Source organism: Bidens hawaiensis, unplaced genomic scaffold (genome assembly GCF_021521415.1).
Source record: "Bidens hawaiensis isolate Kalapana, Puna unplaced genomic scaffold, B.hawaiensis_p1.1 tig00050671_1, whole genome shotgun sequence".
NCBI lineage: Eukaryota > Viridiplantae > Streptophyta > Magnoliopsida > Asterales > Asteraceae > Bidens > Bidens hawaiensis.
This window is the reverse complement of record NW_027499083.1, coordinates 7,594-21,283: the sequence shown is the minus strand read 5'-3', so window position 1 is coordinate 21,283 and position 13,690 is coordinate 7,594. Positions and strand designations below refer to the sequence as shown.

The window sequence follows — 13,690 nt, the reverse complement described above, 5'->3', positions numbered from 1 at the left end:
TGAAAGACCGAAGGTAAACAAGGAGTGTATATTATATATATGTTGTAACATCAAGCTTTAAGTATTGAGAAGTTAGTTAAAATGAAAGATTAGCTTATGAAGAACAACCTTAGAATTCAAGAATTTGAGAGAAAAATGAAGAAATGAGCAAGCACAAATGAAGAAGATGGGTGTGTATATATAGGGTAAGTTGAATAGGTCTTTCATAAAGGGTGTTTCATGAAAATGGGTTGGTTATAGACCCAAGAAAGCACAAACTACAAATGGGTCCTTCAAGTCTCCATTTTGGTAGTTTTAGTCCCTGGAGTTTGTTTTGAGCGTTTTCGGGGAATTTTAACAACCGAAAAGGGTGTTTTTTTTTTATCCAACAACTATAAAACAAATCTTTAACATACAATTCATCATTTTGATAATATCGAAAGGTTCAGGATACAAAACGGGTCGGGTTTACATTAAGAATACAAGTATAAAATAACCCGAAATTGACAAATGTCATATGTAAGCACCGCCTTACTAGCCCACACCTTGGCCTGCTCTGTAACCTCCACCACCTGCTCCTGAGCTCGGATATCTGCGAGAGCTAGCTTGTCTTCCAAAACTTCCTTCTCCACTTGAAGTACTGCATTGAGCTTGTCTTTCAGGGTTATGCCAGGACGATATTTGGCCACTTCCTTCTCCGTATTGGCCACTTTCTCATCATACAAGGCTTTGAAGTTGGCCATGGTCTCCAAGAAGTTCACAAGTTAAAGATACAACTAAAATATTTATAACTGTGGATAAGGGATCCTTACTTCTGAAAGTTGATCAAACACGTGTCGGGTGTTGTGGACCTCCACGTCAGGGATCTCTTTTTCTCTTCATGCTGGCCTTGGAACGAGTAGTCATGGTCTTTGGCGGTGCGAGGCTGGAACTCTGCGAAGAACGGGAGGAAATGAGGCTATCAACGTCTTCCAACTGGAATTGACCCAATAAGTTCTTGGATGGCTTGAATGATGATTTTTGCGCACCTGCCCAAAAAAAGATAAGTTATTTATAATATGTTATTTTTTCTTATTTACTAAACTTACAATTGAGGGATAAATTCTAACTTGCTTGACATCGTTTCTGAGGAACTGGCAGTCTCTTCGTCTGAATCACTTACCTCCTCAGCAACAGTCTTGAAGGTCCTATTGAAAGGATCCAGAGACATGAACACCTTTGCCTTCTCAACGCCTTCTGGGTCAGCAGCAAGTTCTGAAAAGTTGGACACTGCACAAGGAACAACAAACCTGCTGTCAAACAAACAATAAAATAAGGATTACCTATCCTCTGGACCCACTATCCTACCCCTCAGGATTCAGTGAGTTCGTAATGAATTCCCGTTTGGAATACTATCTCTTAAGACGAAGAAGAATTGGTTCTTCCAATTTTGGTCATTGTGGGTGGTCTTGTTAATCGGAAGAGGTTGAAAAGGCTTGCTCTTGAAGAGGAATTTGCTAGAACCGTGGGTCACGAGGCTATACAAGTAAGAAAGGGACGAAAGGGTGAAATCAAGATCTTGCTCTGCAATCAGTCTTTCAACGATGTGAAAAGTCCTCCACATCATCGGCATAGCTTGGATATAGCTGATACTGGTGAAGGAGAAGAAAGTGGTTGTAAGATCGGGAAACGAATACGAAAAGCCAAGAAGGAATGGGAGCGCTGTAAAACAAACCCAATCGGTAGAGACGCAGTCACTCTTTACTTAGGAGTTGTAGGGTCTAAACACTTTTCCTTCGGGAAAACAATCGGAGATGCTGCGGATTTCTTCGTCGGTGAATTTGCAAATTTCAGAAACCAGATCTTTAAGAAGATGTTAGCTTTGAAGTTCAGGAGTGATGTCCCTTGGGCTCAAGCTAAAGGAAGCTCTTTGGTTTCTTTTAGGCATTGTGACAAAAGGATGAAAAAAATGAAGGAAATAATAGAAAGAAAGAGAAGGATACCTGATAGTTATGCTGGAAATACACTTATAATCCGATGAAGAAGGAAGATATAAGGATTCGAGTCTATTAAGTAGGCACAATTATATGGTGGCAGGCGATGGTCACATCTACTCTTAATCGATGGTTACGATGCGTTTTTTCTCGGGATAAACATGACAGTTGTTCCCAACACACACCTATCATGTTTGGGGGCAATTGTTGGGACCAGGATCTTTGATCCTCGAAGTTCACCCATCTTTGGCGACTGTTTCTAGGACTAAGGATCCTCAATGGTTCAAGGATCCTCCACAGTTGACTTTAGTTATATTTTTATTTATTTGTGCAGGTATAACACATGCTTACTGGAATCCCTATTCTTGCGGATGAGATATTTTACTGAGTCTTCCCTTTTCGTCCACGCTCCAAAACGGTCAAGCTGAAGGAGTAAACAAACGTGGCCGGATTAGTAGGAGTTTAGTTAGTAGCCGTAATACTTGTATTTATATATCGAATAATAGCTGATTAACACACACAATACTCAAGCACTTAGAATTCTTAGCAGCAATACTTGTATTCACGATCAGCTATTATTCCACCATTTGTAACCTTTTCTAGTTCAATATAATTGGTAGTGATAGTTTTCACTGCCAGAGGTTTTTGTGCCGCCGGGATACTAGTTACCAAAGGCTTTACCTCGTATAAATCTTCGTGTTCATTGTCTATAATTGTTACTTTGATTATTTTGTTTAGACTAGCACCAATCCTCACTTACGAATTTGGTTCATTGATCCTTAACCCGATTTTTAAACCAAAACAAATAGTATTTAGTGTTTTTTTTAAAACTAATTTTTCCACCTATTTCACTCATATTTTATATTTCAATTAAGGCTAAAACTCACAATTATTTGGTTGAAATACACCTTTATCACTAGACCAATATAAAAATGTAAATAGTAAATATGAATTTAAATGTTAATTTAGCATTATAAATTAGATAATATCCATCCAATGTGGTGTAGTGGTAGGGAGCTTGGGTTTCTCAATGGAAATGCAAGTTCAATTCCCACTTACAATACTTTGGGGGATATGGGTGGCTCAATGAAGGAAGACTGAAATCTTTGTGATTTTTAGTTCGATCCTGAGGGCATTCGGGTTTTACCACAAGTGGGCCTTCGGGTGGTTGGTTTTCCCTGAAACTGGAGATAACTTGGAGGCACTTAAGGGCTTCGTACGGCTGGATTGGGCCAACTGGCGGTGGCCATTTGCCATTGGGTCACCCCGTACGGAACCTAGGCATTCTATGTTTGTTGGCCATTCAAAAAAAAATTATAAATTAGATAATATTATGAATATAGATATTATTGTGTTTTTATTATGATTATCAACTACTAAATATAGTTTAGCTTGTTCCTTAAGCTTTCCTCCCCTTATAAATACCTATTGGTATTTCATTGTATGACACACCAATTAATAATATAAACTTATTTTCTCCCTAATTCTCTTCTCATCTTCTTGCTAGTAGGCTTGTTACAAAACACGTTATCAACACGAATTGCTTTTGGAGTTGAATCACCGTAAGGTATATTAACATAAATTAATTTGCTATTGTCTTCTATCTCTCAAAATAATCCATATTGTAATTCATACAATTTTGGATCTAATGAGGTTTATTAATTTGTTATTGTCTTCTATCTCTCAAAATAATCCATATTGTAATTCATACAATTTTGGATTTAATGAGATCTATATTTGTTCTTAATATGATTATTAATTAACTGATTGTATTTTATAATTCAATTTGGTAGCATAATTATGGTGAAATTAATACGCCGTAACAGTTATATCGTAACATATAAAATAAATATTTTTGTTAGTGTTAACAGTTAATATATTTTTTTAATGGAATTTAACTTACTTTCTAGAATGTCACAATAATAATACTGGGATTCTTCTCGATTATCATAGTTGATTTTAATTAAAGCATGCATATCTTTTACCGATATTAATTTTTCTATTATTGTTTCCTAAATACGAATGAAATTCATTTTTTTGAATTATTTAAAATCCCAATGAACAATTTACATTTCTAGCACGACAAGTTTTAAACATACAACCTATTTAAAGTTAAGATAATAATCTTTTACACATGAAACATAACTGATAGAATCTTACATATTTAAACACCCATCGTAAAATTTTCTTTACTTGTGAATGTTTACTATCTTTTATATTTGATTACATGCATTAATTTTTATGTATTGTGATAATATAGTTCATTATGACGAATTTTGCAAAACTTGAGTTTTTAGCTCTTGACATTACTGGGAAAAACTATTTGTCATGGGTATTGGATGCTGAAATCCATTTGGATGCTAATAATCTTGGTGATACTATTAAAGAAGGGAATAAATCATCTACCCAAGATAAGGCAAAAGCCATGATTTTCCACTTGTTCTTTGGACAAAACTGAAAGAATGGTATGACCACCAGAAAACGGTAATATTACCGAGAGCTCGTTATGAGTGGATTCATTTAAGGTTACAATACTTTAAGTCTATAAGCGAGTATAACTCGGCAATGTTTAGAATCATGTCACGACTGATTCTCTGTGGTGAAAATATTACTGATAAGGAGTTGTTGGAAAAAACATTCTCCACCTTTCATGCTTCAAATATGTTGCTGCAGCAACAATATCGTGAAAGGGGTTTCACCAAGTATTCTGAGCTCATATCATGTTTGCTTGTGGCCGAGCAAAACAATGAGCTCCTCATGAAAAATCACGAGACCTATCCGGCTGGTACAGCCCCATTCCCAGAAGCGAATGTGGCAACATATAATGGCCCAAGTGGAAGTCGTGGACGTGGTCGTGGTCGTGGTCGTGGTCATGGTCGTGGACGTGGATATAACCGGGGTAATTATCATGGTGTTCTGTTTAGAAACCCAAAAACCCACCAAAAGTGGCATGATAACGAAAAGAAATCTAATGATGAAAAGGGTAAAAAGAAAAGCGAAACTACATCAAATGCATGTCATCGGTGTGGAAGTAATAATCATTGGGCTCGTGCATGTCGTACGCCCAAACACTTGGTGAAGCTTTACCAACAATCCATCAAAGGCAAAGTAAAAGAAATAGAGACAAACTTTACATATGATGATGGAAGTGTTGATATCCCCGATGGTCAAAATGACCTTAATGAAGAAACTCACATGGATATTGGTGATTTTACTAATGATGCAACTAAATTGGATTATGATGATTTTCTTGCTGATCCAACCAATTTAGATTCTGGCGTTATTTTGGCTGATACAACCCAATTGGATGGTTGCAATTTTCATTACATATGAATGATTTGATTTAAGTTATGTTATTTGCTTGATGTTTCTTTTAAACTTTATGTTTGAGATTATGTTTTTTGGTTTTGAAGCATGCTAGACATTATGTTTTGGGATTTTTTTTATGCTTGACGTATCTTAAATGTTCTATTTATGCAACTTTATTTTATTTTATTCTTGACGCATATGGAGGGGTTAACTAAACTCTCTATTAATGGTGAAGATATATGTTTAATAGACAGTGCAACTACACATACAATTCTCAAGAAAATGAACTATTTTTCTAATTTAGTTATAAAAGAGGCAAGTGTTAGTACTATATCTGGTAGTATGAAATTAATTGAAGGTTTTGAAGAAGCTTATATTGTGTTACCTGGTGGAACACAATTTAAATTTAGCAATGCTTTATTTTCCCCATTGTCTCAAAGAAATCTAATAAGCTTTAAAGATATTCATCTAAATGGGTATCGTGTTGAGACAATAAGTGAGGGGCATAATGAGTACCTTCAAATCACAAGTATGAAATCGGGTAAAAAAGCATGTATTAGAAAAGCTACCCGCACTTTCCTCCGGTTTGTATTGCCCAAAAATTATTGCAATTGAATCTAATATGGTCATAAACAAGAAGTTTATGGACAGAGAAAACTTTATGATTTGGCATGACCAGTTAGGCCATCCCGGTTCAATAATGATGCGAAAAATCATAGAAGATTCATGTGAGCACTCTCTAAAGAACCAAAGGGTTCCTCAGACTAAGGACATTACATGTGTTGCATGCTCAAAAGGGAAGTTGATTACTCGTCCATCACCAATTAAGGTGGCGACTGAATCCCTTACTTTCTTGGAAAGAACACATGGGGATATATGTGGGCCCATACACCCTTCTAGTGGACCATTTAGATATTTTATGGTGCTAATTGATGCATCAACTAGATGGTCACATGTGTGCTTACTATCAAGCAATGTTGTAAAACTCCCGAGTAGGCGGCCGAGTACTCCCCGATTACTCCCTGTCTAGATCGAGTACTCCCCGCCTCGGCCGAGAACTCCTTAGGTATTTTCCGAATAATCCCCGACTACTCCCGAGTACTCACAACTCCCCAGTCGACCGCCTAGGACCGCCTAACGACTTTTACAACATTGCTATCAAGTCGTAATATGGCATTTGCACGACTACTTGCCCTGTTGATAAGACTAAGAACACATTTTCCAGATCACCCCCATTAAGAAAATTCGATTGAATAATGCTGGTGAATTTACATCCCAATCATTTAATGATTGTTTCATGTCTATTGGGATAAGCCTAGAGCACCCTGTACCTCACGTACATACACCCTGTACCTCATCAAGCGACTTCAAATGGTTGCAAGACCAATGATTATGAAATCAAAACTACCAGTTAGTTCTTGGGGGCATGCAATTTTACATATAGCAACACCAATTTGCATCAGACCAACAAGTTATCATACTTCATCCCCATTAAAATTGGTTTTTGGTCAGGAACCAAATATTTCCCATCTAAGGATTTTTGGTTGTGCCGTATATGTTCCAATCGCTCCACCATAGCACATTAAGATGGGACCTCAAAGGAGGTTAGGAATATATGTTGGGTATGAATCACCATCTATCATTAAGTATTTAGAGCCATCAACGGGAGATTTATTTACGGCTCGATTTGGTGATTGTCATTTTGATGAAACAACCTTCCCAACATTAGGGGGAGATGAAAAACAGTTGGAAAATAATATAATTTGGAATGAATTATCATTATCTCATCTTGATCCTCGAACTAAACAGTGTGAAATAGAAGTTCAAAGGATAATTCATTTACAAGAATTAGCAAATCAATTACCAGACTCATTTACTGACCTGAAGAGAGTGACTAAGTCACATATACTAGCTGCTAATGCTCTAATAAAAATTGGTGTCTCTGATGGGCAACCTCGTATTGGTAATGAGTCCAATGCACGCCTAAATCGTGGTAGACCAATCGGTTCTAAAGACAAAAATCCTCGAAAGAAAAAAGGGAGCAAATAATGTAGATGGTCTTGTCGAGGTAACTGCAATACTCGAAAAGGAGTCTCTTGAAGAGACACTAGACATAATGGTTCCAGAAGAACCTCAGGTACCTGAATGAAGAGATCTCAAAAAATTATATTATGTCTAGAAAGGTATGGAACCGAAATATAGTCGACGTCGATGAAAATTTTTCATACAATGTAGTGCTTGAAGTAATGGAAAAAAATGAGGATCAAGAACCAAAGTCTGTCAATGAATGTAAAAATAGAAATGATTGGCCAAAATGGAAATACGCAATTGAGACAGAATTAATTTCCCTCGCGAAACGAGAAGTTTTTGGACCAATAGTCCACACACCTGAAGGTGTAAAGCCCGTTGGATATAAATGGGTCTTTGTGTGAAAACGTAATGATAAAAATGAGATTACACAATATAAGGCACGATTGGTAGCACAAGGATTTTCTTAAAGACCTAGAATTGACTATGAGGAGACATACTCTCCAGTGATGGATGTGACAATGTTTCGTTATCTTATTAGTCTGGTAATACAAGAAGGGATTGATGTGCGTCTAATGGATGTTGTTACAGCCTACCTCTATGGCCACTTGATACCGATATATACATGAAACTTCCAGAAGGATTCAAATTGCCAACATCATGTAAATCTAGTTCTCGAGAACATCTATCAAATAAATTAAACAGATCTTTATATGGGCTAAAACAATCTGGGCGTATGTGGTATAATCACCTTAGTGAATATTTGTTGAAAGAAGGCTATAAAAATGATTCTATATGTCAATGTATTTTTATAAAGAAGTCAGAATCTGAATATGTCATAATTGCTGTATATGTCGATGACTTGAATATAATTGGAACTCCGGGGGAGCTCCAAAAGGTGATTGAATACTTGAAACAAGAATTTGAAATGAAAGATCTTGGAAAGACAAAGTTTTGTCTTGGGTTACAAATTGAACATCTTAAAGATGGGATTCTTGTGCACCAAGAAAATTACACAGAAAAATTACTCAAAAGATTTTATATGGAAAAATCACATCCATTAAGTACTCCGATGGTTGTAAGGGCACTGGATGTTGAGAGAGACCCATTCCGACCTCCGGGAGATGGAGAAGAAATTCTTGGTCCAGAAGTACCATATCTAAGTGCAATTGTTGCACTAATGTTTCTTGCTAGCCATACACAACCGGATATATCGTTTTCTTTAAACTTATTAGCAAGATATAGTTCATGCCCGACCAAGAGACATTGGAATGGGGTCAAACAAATATTTCGATATCTCCAAGGTATAAAAGATATGGGTTTATATTTTACTAACCAATCGAAAACAAGTTTGGTTGGTTTTGCAGATGCAGGTTGATCTCAAACTGGATATTTGTTCACATATGGAGTGCAATTTCATGGTGTTCAGTAAAGCAGACAATCACAGCTACTTCATCTAATCACGCAAAAATAATAGCAATCTAGGAAGCTAGTCGAGAATGTTTTTGGTTAAGGAGGGTAATACAATATATTCGTGGATCTTGTGGTATTTCATCCAAAGAAGAAGAGCCGACGGTTTTACACAAAGATAACGTGGCATGCATTGCTCAACTTAAGGAGGGCTATATCAAAGGTGACAGAACCAAGCATATTTCGCCAAAGTTCTTTTTCACACATGATTTGCAAAAGAGTGGTATGTTATCGTCCAACAAGTTCGTTCTAGTGATAATTTAGCTGATTTGTTTATCAAATCACTCCCGACCTCAACATTTAAGAAACTGGTTCATAGGATCGGTATGCGTCGACTCAAGGAGCTTAACTGATTCTCATCAGGGGGAGAAAATACGCGCTGCACTTTTTTTTCCTTAGCTAAGGTTTTGTCCCATTGGATTTTCCTGGCAAGGTTTTTAATGAGACAGCATAAAGCGTATGAAGTTGATAATCAAGGGAGAGTATTATGAATATAGATATTATTGTGTTTTTGTTGTGATTATCAGCTACTAAATATAGTTTAGCTTGTTCCTTAAACTTTCATTGTATGACACACCAATTAATAATATAAACTTATTATCTCCCTAATTCTCTTCTCATCTTTTTGCTAGTAGGCTTGTTACAAAACAGATAATAATTAGTTTAATAAATTAACAAATCTCATGTGCATTAAACAATGTATTAATTATTATTTTTTAAATACAGACAAATTTATCTTACGTACAAAACTAGTCTAAGACGTTTTAAACTTTAAGACAAGTTACAACTTACTCCAGGAGATCCTTATTAATAGAGGGAGCATTTGGTATTTCGTGCCAATTTCGTTTGCCGATGCTTATCTTTCCCCTTAAATCCAGGTCAAACATCCCAATTTCGTAAGTTCTTCTTTCCAATTCTAGATCTGGGTTTTGTTCAGTTACCGTTTATTATTTACTAGATTTCGGGAATCAGGGTTGTTTTGAGATGAGATCTAACAATTCAGAAACTGTCGTCAAGAAGAACACCGATTCATCGTCCAAAGTCGATACATTTAATGAATTTGGAACCAAGAGAAGTGGTTTGGATGTATTTGAGTTTGATGAGTATGATGATATTAATAATAATAATAATAATAATATCAGGAAGGATGATGATGGTAGCTACAGATGGACTAACTTGTACCGCCAAAGTGGTAGTGCGAGTCGGGTTGAGACAGAAGATGACGAATCCGACTTGCCCCTTTCGGTTTTGAGGAAAAAGTATAAGTTGTCTTCGGGCAAATCGATCAGATTGCAAGGGAAAAATGAGGTCTTGAAGGTAATGGTGAATGATAATAAGCAGACGGCTGTTTCACATTCAAGCAATGCTCATCCAGTAGTCGTAACTGATAATCGGAAGGATAATCAGAAAGAAGCAAAGACGAAGCCTGTGCACACGAAGACGTTGCATACAGATGCTCGAGATGAATATACTAAAACGAAAAATTCAGTTAAAACTGAAGTTGTTAAGAAAGTTAGTAAAGAAATCAATATTAAACGTAGCAGTGGCACCGAAAAGCAAATATTGCGTGAGAAGATTAAGGATATGCTTGTTGCGGGTGGTTGGACTATCGATTACAGACCGAGAAGGGGCCGAAACTACATGGATGCTGTCTATATTAATCCTTCGGGGATTGGTTATTGGTCTATCATCAAAGCTTATGATGCATTCCAAAAGGAAGAAGCCAATCCTAAATTTACTCCTTTACGCAACGAAATTGTCGAAAAGTTATCGAGACAATCGCACATGGAAACTGAAAATGTTTTGAAAACATACGTGAGAAAAAACAGGAAAATAGGTAGATGTAGTTTGTTGGTTCGCGAGTATGACAAAAATACGGAAAGTGTTAATGGGTTTGTTCCGTATTTGGGAAAGCGGACCCTACTCGCGTGGCTGGTAGACTTGGGGGTCGTGGGTTTAAAGGAACCTGTGGAGTACATGAACAGTAGGAAGACACGCGTGTTGCAAAAGGGGTGGATTACAAAACACGGGATTCATTGTAGTTGTTGTGACAAAGTTGTAACGGTTGTGAAGTTTGAGGAGCATGCGGGAAGTAAAGCCGGGCAGCCGTTTTTAAATATGTTTTTGGAGTCGGGAAAGTCGTTGATGCAGTGTCAGATCGACGCGTGGAGTAAACAAGGGGAGTTGGAGAGGAAGGGTTTTTATAGTGTGGATGATGATGGTGATGATATTGATGATACGAATGATGATACGTGTGGGTTATGTGGGGACGGTGGTGATTTGATTTGTTGTGATGGTTGTCCATCAACGTTTCACCAGACATGTTTGGACCTACCGGTACTTTTTTAATACTGGTCAATTGAGATACCAAATGAAGGTAAGCATGTAAAATGTGAATCTTACTTATGCTTGTTTTTGTTTTAGATGCTTCCACAAGGTGAATGGCTTTGTCCAAATTGTACCTGCAAATATTGTGAATCAGCGGCTCAAGATTCTCTTCTTGTGTGCTACTTTTGCCAAAAGAAATGTAATACTCCTTTTATTAAAATGATGTTTTAGTATTGTTTATAACTATTGGTTGTAAGAAAAGTTTTTGATGTTGCAGATCATGAAACGTGCACCACGGAAACTGATAAGCCATTTGAGTCCAGTTATCCTGATTTGTCCTTCTGTGGACACATGTGTCATGAGGTATTTAATGTTTTGATCATATTCTGAATCCTTAGCATAATCAATGTATATGGTAATTAAAATTTTTGACTGTATCTGCCATTTTAGCATTGGTAATGAAGATGAATGATTTTTGTAGCCATTTTAAGAAGTTAGATGGATTTTTTAAGGGGTTCTCATTATATTTTGGTAATTCTGGTCATGTGATGCTTTTTTCTAAAACGGCATGTTTTGACTGGAACATATTTTAGTTGGAGCCCGTTTTGACCCGGAATGAATTGAACATTTTTTTGATCTACCCGTTTAGACCCAAGCCCAGATGACCCGTTATCCGACCTGACCTGAATGTAGTTTACTCTAATCCTGTTTTGACCCGAACCAAATTGAACATTTCTTAAATCGAGGAGCCCGGCATAGCACGTTAACTGACCTGACCAGAACGTATTTTAGTCAGATTATTATGCTTTGACCCGGACCAAATTGAACCTTTCCTAAGTTGATCCATTCTGACCCAAGCCTGGTATGGCCCTTTCTCGACCTTACCTGAACATATTTTATCAGATCCTGTTTTAACCTTGACCAAATTGAACCTTTTCCAAACCGAGACATTCTGGCCCGATCACGGTTTGACCTGTTTTCTTGGCCTGATCTGAATGATTTAGTCAGATCCTGTCTTGACCCTGACCAAACTGAATCTTTTTTAAATCGACCCGTTCTGACTGAGCCCAGTATAACCCGTTACCCGACCTGACTAGAACGTATTTTAGTCAAATCCTGTTTTGACCCAGACCAAGTTGAACCTTCTTAAAGTTGTGACGAGACCTATGTGACCTGTTACTGACATGACCTGCCCGTTTGCCTGTTTCCTTTGGTGATTACAATTTTGCAGCTATACGGTCAGCTGCAGAAGCTTGTCGGTGTGAAGCATGATCTTGGTTCAGGATTCTCATGGTCTCTTATTCATCGAGCTGAATTAGCGACGAATGCTTCTTCCGTTGAGCTTTCTAGACAGGTAGAATGCAATTCCATGGTGGCGGTTGCCATGTCACTAATGGATGAGTGTTTCTTACCTTTTACCGACAGAAGAAGTGGCATCAATTTAATCCGTAATGTAGTCTTCAATTGCGGGTAAGCACTAAGCAATATGCCTTATGTGTTAAAAAACAATAGTGTTACAAAATCATTGAATCTAAAATGATATTTTAAAATTTTGATGTAGATCGAACCTTAGCCGGTTAAATTATAGCGGCTTCTTTACAGCCATATTGGAGAGAGGGGATGAAGTGGTTTGTGCTGCATCCATAAGGTAGCATGATTGTTGATTTGGTTATATATTTTTATAAGTTACGTAAATTTTAAACCTAGTTTTGTTGTTTTTATTATAATATGAATAGGATCCATGGAACCCAACTTGCAGAGATGCCATTTATCGGAACTCGTCATTTATATAGACGCCAGGGAATGTGTCGTCGGCTATTATCCGCTATAGAAATAGTAAGAATATTTTGTGTATTATTATAATATGATCAAGAACGTTACAAATTGTGTTGAAGGTGCATACGTATTTAATGGTATTTTATTTTTCAGGCTCTATCCTCCCTCCATGTTGAGAAATTGATAATTCCTGCGGTTGCTGAACGTATGAATACATGGACTGATGTTTTCGGTTTTCAAGCACTGGAGGAATCAGACAAACAACAATTGAAGGGTTTGAACATGGTGGTGTTTCCTAGGACAGATATGTTACAAAAACTGCTAGTGAAAGTGAAGACGGGTTCTGATTCTCCTAAACCCTCGGCATCGGCAGATGCTGATTTGGAATCCAATGTAGAAGAATCTACTGGTTTGAAAAATTCAGTTGCAAAGGTATGTTAAGGTTGGAGTTTTGGTGGTTGTATGTAGTTGTTAAATTTGTTTCATACTTAGTTTTTTGTTACACCTCTTATATACAATTAACCATAAAAAAAATTGAGATGATAACAGGTAGGAGTTGTAGCATGTTGATTACTAATTAGAGTAAATTAACTTTTCATCCTTGTGGTATTGTTGGAGTTTTGGCGGTTGTATCAGAGATGTGTTTAATTAATTCCGTACTCTAGTATATGGTCTTGGTTAATAATGTCTATATTTTGGTAATTTTGTAAAACACAAGATCTTTAAATCTTTGTGTCTTGACAAAATCCTCTTAGACGGCATGACAGTTTATTTTAACTCATGATTTGAACATATTAACCTGGTTTTTTGAAACTTACTCACTTTAG

The 13,690-nt window shown here is 36.9% G+C and overlaps 2 protein-coding genes across 2 annotated transcripts; both read left to right on the top strand.

Annotated features, from left to right (window-relative positions):
- The first annotated feature begins 4,529 nt into the window (after positions 1-4,529).
- On the top strand, positions 4,530-5,285 carry LOC143598671 (uncharacterized). The gene has a single exon (XM_077076827.1). It carries the CDS (start codon positions 4,530-4,532, stop codon positions 5,283-5,285), a length of 756 nt encoding a protein of 251 aa, XP_076932942.1.
- A 4,458-nt stretch (positions 5,286-9,743) lies between these two features.
- On the top strand, positions 9,744-13,465 carry LOC143598670 (increased DNA methylation 1-like). Its single transcript, XM_077076826.1, has 7 exons — positions 9,744-11,096; positions 11,184-11,286; positions 11,365-11,450; positions 12,319-12,557; positions 12,649-12,735; positions 12,824-12,923; positions 13,017-13,465. The coding sequence occupies exons 1-7, from the start codon at positions 9,744-9,746 to the stop codon at positions 13,302-13,304; spliced, it is 2,256 nt and encodes a 751-aa protein (XP_076932941.1). The 3' UTR covers positions 13,305-13,465.
- The last annotated feature ends 225 nt before the right edge of the window (positions 13,466-13,690 follow it).

What these genes read in the sequence shown, in the direction of transcription:
- LOC143598671 (XM_077076827.1), top strand. Translation starts at nt 4,530, where the DNA reads ATGTCACGACTGATTCTCTGTGGTGAAAATATTACTGATAAGGAGTTG.
- LOC143598670 (XM_077076826.1), top strand. Translation starts at nt 9,744, where the DNA reads ATGAGATCTAACAATTCAGAAACTGTCGTCAAGAAGAACACCGATTCA. An exon ending in AGACATGTTTGGACCTACCG is followed by an intron (nt 11,097 to 11,183) that starts GTACTTTTTTAA and finishes TTTTTGTTTTAG; the next exon opens with ATGCTTCCACAAGGTGAATG. An exon ending in GTTTGTGCTGCATCCATAAG is followed by an intron (nt 12,736 to 12,823) that starts GTAGCATGATTG and finishes TAATATGAATAG; the next exon opens with GATCCATGGAACCCAACTTG.